Genomic DNA, 13,426 nt, shown 5'->3' with positions numbered 1-13,426 from the left:
GGCGTAATGAGAAGGACATCAGGAAGGTAGGTCACTTCTTCTTTCTCGGCAAAACACACCATTTCTGTGGTGAGGGCAGAAAACATCCTGTGTACGTTAGTCCTGATTGGCTGTTGCCTGGAGAGCCAGTTAGACATTTCATTCAAGCTTTGCACAAGGGGGAAGTGCACAGGCTTCCACGCTCACAAGGGGTTTTACCCGGATGTCCATTCAAGATTGCTCACATGGATTGTGTTTTGATGCACAGCACCTCATGAGGAAGTGAACTGGAGAAAAAAAATCCCATGGCTCAATAAGATGGTTTGTAGAGGGAAGAATAAAAAATGTTGAAGTGATCAATGAATAGACAGGGAACTTTAAAAACGTCGGTGGCTTTGCGTGTTAAACCCGTGTATGAGATGAAGAGGAAAAAGTCGCAGTGCAAGTCCCCATGGACAATTTCCTTGTGAGATAAGAGTCAGGAACGCAAAGCACAAGGGATTATGGCTGTGACGCATGTCACATAGGCACGATGGTTAAATACCAAAAAGATACCGGCTTTGGTGTAGCATTTATTTAATCATTTAAGTTTTGAACGATCCGATTATAAGTGGAAACCTGGCACAAGTGGACGCTTGTGATCGAATTTCCTACGTCGAAGCCACGGGAGGGGTCTGCGTTCTGGTTTTTATGCATCAGACCATCCGTTAGTAGCAGAGAACTTTACTTTATAGCATGCGATGATTACATAAACCGTGAAGATGGTTTGGAGAACATCTTCTCAGAAGAGTGGAAGGAATCATAAGAGCAAATTGGGACTAAATGGGGAATGCGATTCTTAAAAAAGCATAATGACTGGGTGTCCACAAACATTTGGCAATATAGTGCATTATCTGGTCTTAAAAAAAATAAAAAAATAAATAATGATGTTATGTAGCCATATGCATGTGGACTCTTGATCTGAAGATCACAAGTTCTAATCCCTGTGCTGGGCCCTTGAGCAAGGCCCTTAACCTTCAACTGCTCAGTCACTCGGGATAAGAAGAGCATCTGTTAAAATATCTTAAATGTAAATGTAATAGGGGAAAAACACGTGAAATTCAGCTGATTCTGAGTTGTAAGAACAATCAAGACGTCTTTGTTGTCCTGTAATGAACTTGCATGGGTTTTTCAGCTGCTCATCACTCCTGGTGTCAACTCATTAGCATCATAACAGCATGACATTTCCATGAAGGTGGTTCTACTCGATTTGTTATGCAAAGACAGCATGTTAGAAATCGATTCGGTTTCGTCCCACGTGAGCAAACGTGCAACAGTAGGGCACAAAAAAAAAAAAATCAAACCAAAACATCTCACAGCTGTTCTCACGTCTGCATGGGTCTTTTCCGATAGGGTACTCCCACCTCCTGGAACACCTACTGGGAAGTCTATTGGCTATGCTAAACAACCTGTAGGTGTGAACGAGTGTGTGAATATGTGCATCGTACCCCGCGATACATTACTTTTAGGGTTTCACGGCTTCTGGATCCACCGTGAGACTGAACAGCAAAGATTTTATACCCGGTGAAGATTTTACAAAATGTTCTCATCCGTCTTTTTTTCTTTCTTTTTTTTTTAGACCTATAATCAATCATACTCATTATCTACTCCTGTCAGTAGCTTCTGTTTATTCAGGCTCCAATTTGACCTGGGACAAACATGACCGGGCCGCAGACACACACAGGGCCTCACACACACATTGGCCTCTGTCTCTCTTCTGTGCCCCGACCTGCCAGAAAAGAAGATTTAATCCCTTAATTTGCTGCGAGCTCTGTTATACAAAGCTGTGCTTTTAGGAACAGCCCCCTTAATTGAGACAAGTGATGGTAATTTCCTCCTGGAGTGCCTCGGAATGTTGGACAGGTATGTCGCTAACCTGCGACCCCTTGGCCATGCCGCCGCTGACATTAAAGCTGACCCTGCATGAACTACAGCTCTCTGGTGGCCTTTTCCCACCAAACCCCCAGACTTTGATGTCTGTTTTCGAGGGGTTCCTGATAATCCCCTTGTCTTCGGGTAAGGACCAACGCAGCTATCGGGGTAATATGATAGGGTGACCTATAAAATTAACCCTTGGTGGGCTTCCTTTCGGGGTGGTAATTATTGGGGTTATCCTGCCGAATTTAGACCGGAGGTCAGTGATGTCAGCCGGATTGTGAAAAGAAATGCCTTAAAGAATAACATCCATCTCCATCAAAAATTCCTGGATGAATTGAATTGGTTCATAAACCGAAAATAGTTCACATTCAGGTCTGTAAAGCTTCATCTGACCTCACGTTGTAAACCCAGAGAAAGTTTTCCTATAATTACTCCGATACCGGTTGTGTTTGCGCCGAGAGTCTCTAATTGCAGGGTTTTCTTTTTTTGCGCCTACGCAGGCTTTTTGGAGCATTTCCCACACCTGTGTTCTCACAGTTCCTCTTGGCTTTTATGCCATTCGAGCAAGAGCTTGAGAAAATCCAACCTCAGATACACTACACACGCAAACACACACTCTCACACTCAGCACAGAAACACACACACACACACACACACACACACACACATGCACCAGCTTGTGTTGTTCTCAGCAGGAGATCCAATACAAAAGAAAAGGTCAGAGCAGCTGCAACACTGATTCCAGGCACTATATTTAACCCTCTCTGACATCATCAGTACGATACCTCATTCCTTTCATAGTGTATTTAAAAACGCTCCACACTCACAATCCTGCAAGTTCAGATTACTCAGTCACAGCAAGTGCTTTTTTTTTAACATTGCGATGATGTCAAGCTTCTGGAAAGTATTTATTACTCCATGTTTTTAAATTGCAATCAATTATCAGTCAATGTAAGAAAATGACATTTTGTGGACAAAAGAATGTGAACACCTAGATATAAAATTGGTATTTCCACATTTAGTGCGTATTTCCTGTTACATTAAGCTCCACTCTTCTGGGAAAATGTTCCACTAGATTTCTGCTCATTTGTTAGTAAAATCAGATACTGATGTAGGTGTGGTCAGGAGGCCCAAAAGATGTTCAATAGGTTATACAGCAGGAGATCTTCCATTCCATCCCGTGAACAGCACATCGTCACAGAGCTGGAACAATGTCAGGCTGGAACAGGTTTTGGATCTCCTAGTTCAAATGAAGGAGAGACATTATTATATCCTAGGGTTAGGATTGAGGAAGAAGCACATCCGTCTGGGAAACTCAGGTGTCCCAATACTTTTGTCTATACAGCGTGAGTTTTGAGTATTATTGACATGGACAGAAACAGGAGGAGGGCTTTGTCTATTTGTAGGCTGTCCATTAGAGAAAGGGGGAGGGGGTGGTGTGTGTTTGTTGTTGTCTGTTTAAACATGGCTGAGACGAGGATGTTGTCGTTTTATTTTGGTGTCACCTCGTCTGAAAGATATATAGGCCGGGAGATGGTGTAGATAAGAGCCGTTCTTGAAACAAAAATTGAAATTCTGCAAGCTGCATTTGATACTAATCCAAAGAAACGGCCTCATAAATTGGGATGAACTGATAAGGAACATTAAAACATAAGGAACTTATAGGCACTAAAATTCATAACATCTCCGTAAAGCTGCTTTGGGACGACGTCTATTGTTAAAAACGCCCCACAAATAAACTGAATTGAATGAAATAAATCTTTGTTTGATTGCAGGCACAGGACTTTGCATTTAGCATATAGCAATATAGCATATTCTTAGATACGTTGTCGATGTTTAGTGAAAAGCATGTCTGTCCTAGGATCTAGATAAGACTGACTGCTGTAAATGTAAATGTAGTCACACTCATAGCTTCAACACTGCATCATGAACAACTGTGGGTCGAGGGCATTTATCATGTTTCACCTCCAGAGTAAGTGTATTCTCCTGTCCATTCCTTTACTACTCACTAATCACTTATCCATACGCTGAAAACCTGTTTTTTACAGACATGAGCATGTTCCTCAAGGGCAGATCATTGGGTTTAAGGGTTTAAACTGATCACCAGACCAGAACCAGTGAGCTATTCATACCCATTGTTTTGCCTCACTTTGCAATGAATTACTTCCTAAGGCAAAATGGTGTCAGAACACTGACATCAGGGGTGTGTGTGTGTGTGTGTGTGTGTGTGTGTGTGTGTGTGTGTGTGTGTGTGTGTGTGTGTGTGTGTGTGTGTGTGTGTGTGTGTGTGTGTGTTGGGGAAGGGGGATCTTAACTGAACCATGGACATGGTGTTAACTAGATTAGGATTCTTTGAGACCAGAGAATACAATCCTAATAATCTCCAACAAACTCATGCAGATGTTGTCTGCTGGCCTACAATGTTCTAAAAAACCCTGACAAGCCAAATGTACCAGTCTGAACAGGGGGAGAGAACATTCTTGAGACTCCCAGCAATCCCCTGAAGGTACAGCAGGCTGACCTAAAATGTTTGTGTTTGTTCGAGAAGACTAGGACAGTGTGGTCTGGAGTTAAACAGAGAGGATTGTGACCTCACCTCCCGTCTCTTTATCCACCTGTTCCAATATCCAGCACTGGGTTAAAACAGCTGTGGAGGAGATTACCCATGGCATTTGATTGATGTGCAGGCAAGTGTTCGCTTACAGGCAAGTGGTGAAGCAATCTACTGGAAATCCAGAGGGGTCACACCTCACTGTCACTGTCATCCACGAGTGACAAAATGGGGTTAGGGTGTTAAGAGTGGTGTGTTTATTACAGGGCGCTCCAGAGGGCTGTGTCGTAACAGGAGGACTTTTTCAGCGTGAACTTTACTGGGTGAAATGTCAAAGATATCTGCAAAGGGAATGAGTGTTTAAAAGTTTAAGGCATGAAATATCAAATATTTAAAAACGTAGCAGAGGATAAACAAATACCTACAAATAACTGCACTGTAAACAGTGGGTGTCAATTTCGGATGCAAGAACTTACAGGAACATTGCGAAGCATTTTGAGATTTTCATGAACATGAATGTTTTCGGAATTGCGAATTTTATGAGAAAATTACAAAATTTTGTACATTTGAGGTCAAATTATAATACCGACAGTGGATACATTCTTCATGCTGAGAGAGGATTTTTCACATCTTATATATTTATTTTATTCCCGGAGACTTAATTACCAATGAATCCAGTGCAGTTATTCCCAAGTGAAAATGAGTTGCATGGTCACTAATTGGTCATTAAAGGTTTTACTAGGACACAGTGCAGCTTTACAGCTATCCTTAATAGTAACTATGGATAGAATAAGTGACATCAGGTGCATGAAACAACCGTGTTTTCACTGTTATGCATTATGCTAATTGCGTTTATTACAAATTCAACCATAAAACTACCCTGAATTTACTCCTGCATATTCTGAGCAGGTGTTACATTGAAGGGGTCCCGGGGGAACGCAGCTCCACCATGTTTCACCTCATATGAGCAGCACGTGGATCTCTGGAACTAATGAAAATGTAAATCATAGCACTGTATAATGGTGATCATCTTAAAAATGGTTCTGTTATCAGACCTGGCGTAGAATGTAAAGAAAAACCGTAGTGCTTCATATAATAACCACAGTTGTATAAACTGTATATTGGCACCATGTTATGTACAGAATAATGCATCATTTATTTATTATACATTATAGTGTATTTAACAGTGTCCTATTATCACTTATATCATAGACATGTTATCATGTTTTTACAGAAATACTCTATATGTACTTATTATATATATTTGTGCTTTTTGAAGATCCCCATCTCCAGATTTAGCATCCATTTGCTGTTATAATAACCTCTATTCCACTTGGATGAGTAGATTTTGCAGAGTGTCCCTGTGGAGATTTGTGCTCATTCAGCTACAAGGGCATTAGTAAAGTCGATCAGTGTTCCAATTCATCCCAAAGGTTGAGGTCAAAGCTCTATAGCAGGAGATCTTCCACTCCAACCCATGGAGGTGGCTTTGTGTGCATGGGCATTGTCATGCTGGAACAGGTTTTGGTCTTTTACCTTAGGTGAAATAGCGTAGCCAAAGTCATCCTTTCTATTTGTTTACTTCCAATTTTGTGGTAACAGTTTGGGAAAGAACCAAATATGTCTGGAAATACTTTTGGCCATTGAGTGCATGAGATTCCTATTAAACTGATCAACTGATCAAAACTTATTGACCAATACATTTACATTAATTCTATATTCAGCTCTAATGCTATCATATATGGTTTATGGAAACTACATTTATTCATATTAAACAGCAGTGGACAGTAACGAAAATATAATTCATTACGGTACCTTAGTAGCTTTTTTCGCGTATTTGTACTTTACTGAATTGTTTCCATTCGGGGAGATTTTTACTCTAATTTCACTACATTTCAAAGTCAAATATTGAACTTTTTACTCAACTACACACTTAACTGGTCAATCACACAGCAAAAGACCAATCAGTGTAGAGTCTTGTGACACAAATACCAATAATAGGAACATTATAGCCTTAATAAATCAGTACTTTGGATACTTAAGTACATTTGAAGGCAAAAACGTTTTTGTAATTTCGACTCGAGTGAAAGTTTAAATGGACACTTTTACTTGAGCGATATTTTTCCGAGTGAATCTCTAATTGAACTCGACTACATGGTTTGTGTACTTCATCCACCACTGTCTTTTAAACATCGTTATACCGTGACAAATAAAGAACATTGTCAGTCTCTATAAAGAGAACCGGTAGTGTGTATAAATTATTTTGCTATTGCTCAGTCCAGACACAGTTTATTTTCTATTACGTAATGAACATGTGGGTTAATTGAGACCTAAAACAAATTCATTAGGGATGAGCTAATATTTTATTTTCACGCCGCTATCGCAAGGCAGCAGGAAAACGCTGTGTTCTTCTAAAGCAAAGGTGTGATTTGTGGTCACGGCTCCTCTGACTTCATAAGTGTCACTGAGACTTTTCTGGCAGCGAGGCGGGTGTGTGTGGTCAGTGTCTAACAGGCATTTGAAGTGTCATCGTTATCCTCGGAGAAGCATGGCTCAGAGATAACGCTACCTCTCACATGAACCGAGGCAAAGTGTGGCTGTCATTCTCTTTCTCTTTCTCTCTCTCTAAACGAGCAGCTCCGGCATTCCTCTCGTCTCAGGTCTCTTCACACGAAGAATTCTGCTGCTTCTTTATTTTGAAAGCATTCGTGGGTTATCAGTCCCCGGATAGGGATAAACCTGAGCATTCTATACAGCAATACACGTCTCGTAAATATTTACGAGACGGCGAAGTCTTTCAAGAGGAAGAACGTCAATAAAAAGGAAATACGCACACCTTTATAGACGATTTAAAGATGCTTTATAGATGCTTTATAGATGCTTTATAGACACTTGGGCACCAGGGCTTTGACTCAGGCACCAATGCTGGTCCATTTGAGTGATGAACATATCAACATCAGTCAAATGCATGAGCAAGCTCGCTCTTTCCTTTCCTCGTGTCTGTGTGTGAGTGTGTGTGTGTGTGTGTGGGGAGGCTGTACGTATGCCACGCTGCCACGCTGCTCAGTCATCGATCATCACCCAGCAGAGTGAGTCACTCCTGCCGCCAAACTGAACAAAAACAGGATGCTGAGTGAGATCCAAAAACAGATCATTACTCAGCTAAGGCAAAAGCCGAACTTTGTTATGATTCATCCAGATTTGTCTTTTCCATCCGATTCGTTCGGTTGCTCCTAAAAGAAAGAGAGAGAGAGGGTTTATCCGAAGCAGGTAGGCATGCTCCGAGGCATCGCAGTCGGTCTGCTGCATTGTTAGAGCGTGGGTTTAATTGCACAAAGCAAGTTCGAGACGTAATTTCAGCTATTTTTAGGAAAAATGAGTTTACTACAGAATTTGGGGGAGGACATAACGAGACAGAGAGAAAGAGAGGAGGGGTGAGGGTGGAAGTATAGACGGAGAAGGGGAGTAAGGGAAAGAGGGGACAGGGTGGGGAAAGAGAAAGACTCTGAGAAAGGGAAGGAGGGAGGGAGGAGAAACTTGGAGAGTGAGAGGGCATCGAGTGCATTTTCCATTCAACCAATGCTAAGGCGGGAAGGCACAGGAGCAGGCTGGGGGGTTGGGGGTAAATGGGAGTCTTTTATCTCAAGTTTCCCACATCCTGCTCCCGAGTCTGAACACGGCCACCCAATTTGAAAGAATGCCTGGTATGCGGCCATCTTCCTCATCGCTCGGGTGGTGTGACTGCTATTGTTCGCTGTCTAAATAAAGCTGAAGGGCCACGCACGGGGAAAGAACTTTCAATGCGCCGATTCGAGATTAATGAGGTTTTGTTTTGTTTGCAGATCGTCCTAAACACACTCACGTCCACACACACACACATACGGGTCCATACGATCATCAGCATCAGGAGATAGGAAAGTGAGTCAAGTCTGATGTCTGTGGTGATGCAGGCAACAACTTTCTATCCATATAATGGAGTTAGATCACAAAACACATGTGTGCAGCTGCGAAGTTTGCATCAAAACATACATATTAAAAACGCTTTACAATATGAAAGACTGAAGCCATCGGATGGAATATGAGCTGATATGAGCCTCGACAACGGGTTCATGGGTTCTCTTCTCGAGGGTTCTTTCTCGTGAAGGGTTTTTTTTTGTCTAATTTTATTTAATTATATGAGTAGGTCTAAAAATATAGGGGTGAGTTGTATAGAATTGGAATGCGCAATACCTTACAATTTTGACGGATCACTTGTGTTTACATTTTTAATAATTTATTATATTTTATGCAGCATAAAAAGGACTGAAACTTCATTTCGTGCAATGACAATAAAGAAATCTATCTATCTATCTATCTATCTATCTATCTATCTATCTATCTATCTATCTATCTATCTATCTATCTATCTATCTATCTATCTATCTATCTATAAATATATATTGAAAAAAAAATATATATATATTGTGCATTTATATCGAATTTGAGAATTTCAAGCTGAAACTCTACAGGAATTTATTTTCTAGTCATATTCTATATATATATATTCTATAGGAATTATATAGGAATATTATATATATATATATATATATAATATATATATAAAACGGGGGGGGGGGGGGGGCACATAGTTTTGCTCCCTTGTCTCCTCGTGACCACGAGGCCACTGTATTTTTTTTTTTGGCGCGTTTTGATTCCCGCCACGTCGTCTAGCCCCCCCCATTTCTCCTCTATTTTCATATTTGATTGACGTCCGACTACAAAAGCGAGCCTCGCTCCTATTGGCTGATCGTACCGTATGGGCAAACCCGCGAGTGACGTCGTAACCTACGCGCGCTACTATGCGTATAAATATCTCCGCGCCCCGCCTTCACGCTCCCAGAAAGCCGGGTTTGTGTGCATCTTGTTCGGTGTGGATAATCTCTCCGACATCGCCGTCACCAACCTGCTCGGTCATCATTTATTTCTTTATTATTATTTGCACTCCAACCGAAGAGACGCTGAAGATTTTCCTATCCGAGTCGTGTTTTATTTAAAAAGGGAAAGAAAAAGCCGCTCTGTTTTTCCCTCTCTTTTTACCTCAGACAGCGTGGATTCCTGCTCCGGATCTCCTCAGGATTCTGATTGAGGAATATATTCATTTATTTATTCGACTTGGGGATTAAATACGATGCTTCTGTCCAAACTCAACACGTTGGCGCACATCTCAGCCGTGGACATGCCCGCGAAGATCCAGCTCCAAGTGCATCCAGGTTAGAGGACGAGCCGCGGGGTGGCTGTGTTTCTCTCTGTCGCCATTACGGCCATGATGTGTGTGTGTGTGTGTGTGTGTGTGTGTGTGTGTGAGAGGGGGAGGAAGGGAGGAATGGATGGATAGATGGATAGCTAGATGGAATTAACGAGCTTGTTTTATTTCTTTCACCTGGTTTCCTCCTATACTAAAGTTAGAATGTGTTGTTGTTGTTTCCAGTGAAGGAGAAGGAGCCGTTTGAGAAGGTCTACCAGGTGGGCTCGGTGCTCGGGAGCGGCGGCTTCGGCACGGTCTACACCGGCCTGCGGATATCCGACGGAACTCCGGTGCGTCCCAGATCTTTATTATTATTATTATTATAACTGCATGATTTACGCTGCAGTTTTACGCGTTTGGCGTGTTTTGCACGTGTCTGTTTGGCTCACGTGTGTCTTTTATTTTGTCTATTTTCAGGTCGCTATCAAACATGTGGCGAAGGAACGTGTGACCGAATGGGGAGAATTGGTAAGAATGAATAAATATGTATTTATATATTATATATGCACAGTGTTTATATGTTTATACAGGATCATATTGCATTGATTTATAAATGTTGAAATTGAGTATTAAATGTGATTTTTTTTTTTTTTTCTTTTTTCTTCCGCTCCTGCAGCCTAATGGCGCGCGCGTGCCCATGGAGATCGTCCTCCTGAAGAAGGTGGGCACGGGTTTCCGTGGTGTGATCAGGATGCTGGATTGGTACGAGCGTCCTGACGCCTTCATCATCGTGATGGAGAGACCGGAGGCGGTGAAGGACCTGTTCGACTTCATCACGGAGAGGGGCGCGCTGCCCGAGGACTTGGCGCGGGGGTTTTTCCGCCAGGTCCTCGAGGCGGTGCGTCACTGCCACTCCAGCGGCGTCGTGCACCGCGACATCAAGGACGAGAACATTCTCATCGACCTGCGCACCGGCGAGCTCAAGCTGATCGACTTCGGCTCGGGGGCGCTCCTCAAGGACACCGTGTACACCGACTTCGACGGTAAGGAGCGCGTGCACCTTCGCTTATATACGCATGTAGGGGACAAGACCCGGATCACCTTCAGGATTTAAATAGAGATCATCACGAGCACGTTTGATGTCGCATTTTATTATTGAGAAATCTCTCGCTCTCACACACACACACACACACACACACACACACACGCGCGCGCGCTCAAGCTCCTCCTCGTTCATGCTTCGCTGCGCCCCCTACTGGCGACACGCCGCGTTGCTACAACTCAGTTTGTAAACACAAGTCACATGGCAACCGGTTTCTCTTCCCGCCCCGCCTCGTGAGCGCGCAGGTTCACCTGGTTAGCGTTCCATAGTAGTGTTTTGTAAACACAGGCGCAGAGCACTTCCTGCTCCGAGCCCCGCCCTCCTTTACTATTATTACTGTTTACTCTTTGCAAACACACAAAAAAAAACCTTGGCTCTTGGTTGTCATTTTGTTTGATTTTAGAGATTAAATTTTTTTTCTTTCTCCCTCACATGCAGGTACGAGAGTTTACAGCCCTCCAGAGTGGATCAGGTACCACCGGTACCATGGCAGATCTGCGACCGTTTGGTCTCTGGGGATTCTGCTGTACGACATGGTGTGTGGAGACATCCCATTTGAGCAGGATGAAGAAATCGTGCGTGGCCAGGTGCTCTTCAGGCGCAGGATCTCGACAGGTAAGAGGCGTCGGCTCGAACGCTTGTTGCGGTCCCTCGTTAGTTATAATTATTTGTCCGTCACTCACTCACACACACGCTGTCCTCCTGTCTTCCTGCAGAATGCCAGCAGCTCATCAAGTGGTGTCTGTCTCTGCGTCCTGCCGATCGTCCTTCTTTCGAGGACGTTTTCAACCACTCCTGGATGCAGAACACACCAGCACCCCCTACAGACACAACCGAGATCCGCCTGCACAGTCTGAGCCATGAGGCGCTCACAGTATGCAAGTGACTTACTACTCAGAGACTTGTCACTATGTCAGTCAGATGACTGGCGACGCCCACCTGCTCGCCCGCCCGCCCAGCCCGTGAAACAAACGTGGAAAATGAGAAATGTTTGTTTTATTTGGTAAAGGCAGCTGTCTAAAGGGTGAACCTGGGAAATTCGGGGACGTCAGACGTCCCGCCCCGAGGAACGAAGGGGCGCCCCGGAGCGAAGTTGCGCAAACTTGAAGCGGTTCGTGCGACGCCGAAGATAAAAAAGAAAAGAAAAAAAAGTCGCGAACGGACTGAGAAACTCCGACCCTGGAGGAACGCAAGCTCTCATCTAGTGCCTTCTGTACGAGTGTTGGAAAGAAATACTTGAAATTCTTTAATAGCCACTGTACCACTGCTCCTTATCCAGATGTCACACTTCTTCTTCTTCTCCTGCTTCCGTCTCCTGCATCGTGCAGCGAGCAACCAAAACGACCTCAAATAACCTGTGCAGAACGACCGTCATACACCTCCATCTCTCCCTCATCCTGACTCAGTAACTTCAACATGACTACCACTCGATACGGACGCACACAGCAATGCAACTACGAGATATAACTACATATTGTCGCCATTGTGTTGTAAATACGTCGCTGTCTTACGACTCTAAATTCCAACGCAAGGTCTATTGTGTACGTCATATTTATTTGTATATATGTTTTTTTTTTTTTTTTCTTTAAAGAAATCTAAAGTGGAATTATTTATTTATTTATAGCAACACAAGTCATTCCACACTGAAGGGTCCACAGCCTATTTAAATCTATTTTAGCATATTTAAGAGTTTTTGAAGCGAGTTGTAGATACTGTACATATCTGTAAATGGATCTTTACAAGCACTTCCATTGTCTGGCGCAAGGAGTATTGAAAAGTCTACTGATTTTTTGTTTTGTTTTAGTGAACGTCTCACGTGAGCGTCTCTGCTCTGGTTGCATGAATGCAGCTCGGGTTTGTTTTTGTTTTTTTTGATTTAGCGATTTGTATATTGTTTAGGAAGTTATTTTTTTACGCGAGTTTCAATAAATATTTTTTTAAAACGCTTAAACCTGGTTGGTCCTCGGTTTCTTCTTCCCAGAGTCTCACATGTGGGGGGGGATCAGACGCAGCATGCTCCACAGAGCAGTGTGTATTTACTGGAATTCCATATGGGGTTGGGATTATGGGTCTTGTCATTTATAATAAATACCAAGCGGTGAGTGATTACTGATGCTGGTGGAGGCTTATTGTAAGGTTAATCCCTAAATCTTGATAATCTCGTATAAAGACCTGCGAGAAGCAGAATTCAGCTTTAATATGGATCTACAGTTCGCTCCTTCAAGAGCACGTTTCTAAAAGATCAACTAATTTTAACACACATCCTTGTGTCTGAAGAAATCTCCACAAAATCTAGTAGAACATCTTCCCAGAAGAGTGGAGCTCAGTATAAGAGCAAATGAATTCAATTTAATGAATCAAAGGCTGAACAATGGGTAGATGTTCCACTCGATGTTGGAATGTGCTTGTGGAGATTTGGGGAGATTCATTCAGTCACAAGGTTTCAATAAGGTTGAGAACTTTATAGCAGGAGATCTTCCACTCCAACCCATGGAAAGCAGATCTTCATGGAGCTGGATTTGTGCTCAGGAGCATCGTCATGCTGGAACAATTTTTGTTTCTCCTGGTTCAGTTGAAGGCATAACGGCTTGGTGAAGAACCACATACGGGTGAACAAGTCAAGCGTCCCAATACTTTTCCTTAATGGTTCGAC

General features: G+C 42.8%; 1 protein-coding gene across 1 annotated transcript; it reads left to right on the top strand.

Annotated features, from left to right (window-relative positions):
• Nucleotides 1-9,318: 9,318 nt before the first annotated feature.
• On the top strand, nt 9,319-12,724 carry pim1 (Pim-1 proto-oncogene, serine/threonine kinase). The gene is made up of 6 exons (XM_083554785.1): nt 9,319-9,696; nt 9,915-10,021; nt 10,149-10,199; nt 10,348-10,714; nt 11,212-11,388; nt 11,490-12,724. The coding sequence occupies exons 1-6, from the start codon at nt 9,615-9,617 to the stop codon at nt 11,657-11,659; spliced, it is 954 nt and encodes a 317-aa protein (XP_083410911.1). The 5' UTR covers nt 9,319-9,614; the 3' UTR covers nt 11,660-12,724.
• The last annotated feature ends 702 nt before the right edge of the window (nt 12,725-13,426 follow it).

This window comes from Silurus aristotelis (assembly GCF_946808225.1).
Source record: "Silurus aristotelis genome assembly, chromosome: 11".
Classification (NCBI taxonomy): domain Eukaryota; kingdom Metazoa; phylum Chordata; class Actinopteri; order Siluriformes; family Siluridae; genus Silurus; species Silurus aristotelis.
The sequence above is the reverse complement of the archived record's forward strand: the minus strand, read 5'-3'. Positions and strand labels throughout refer to the sequence as shown.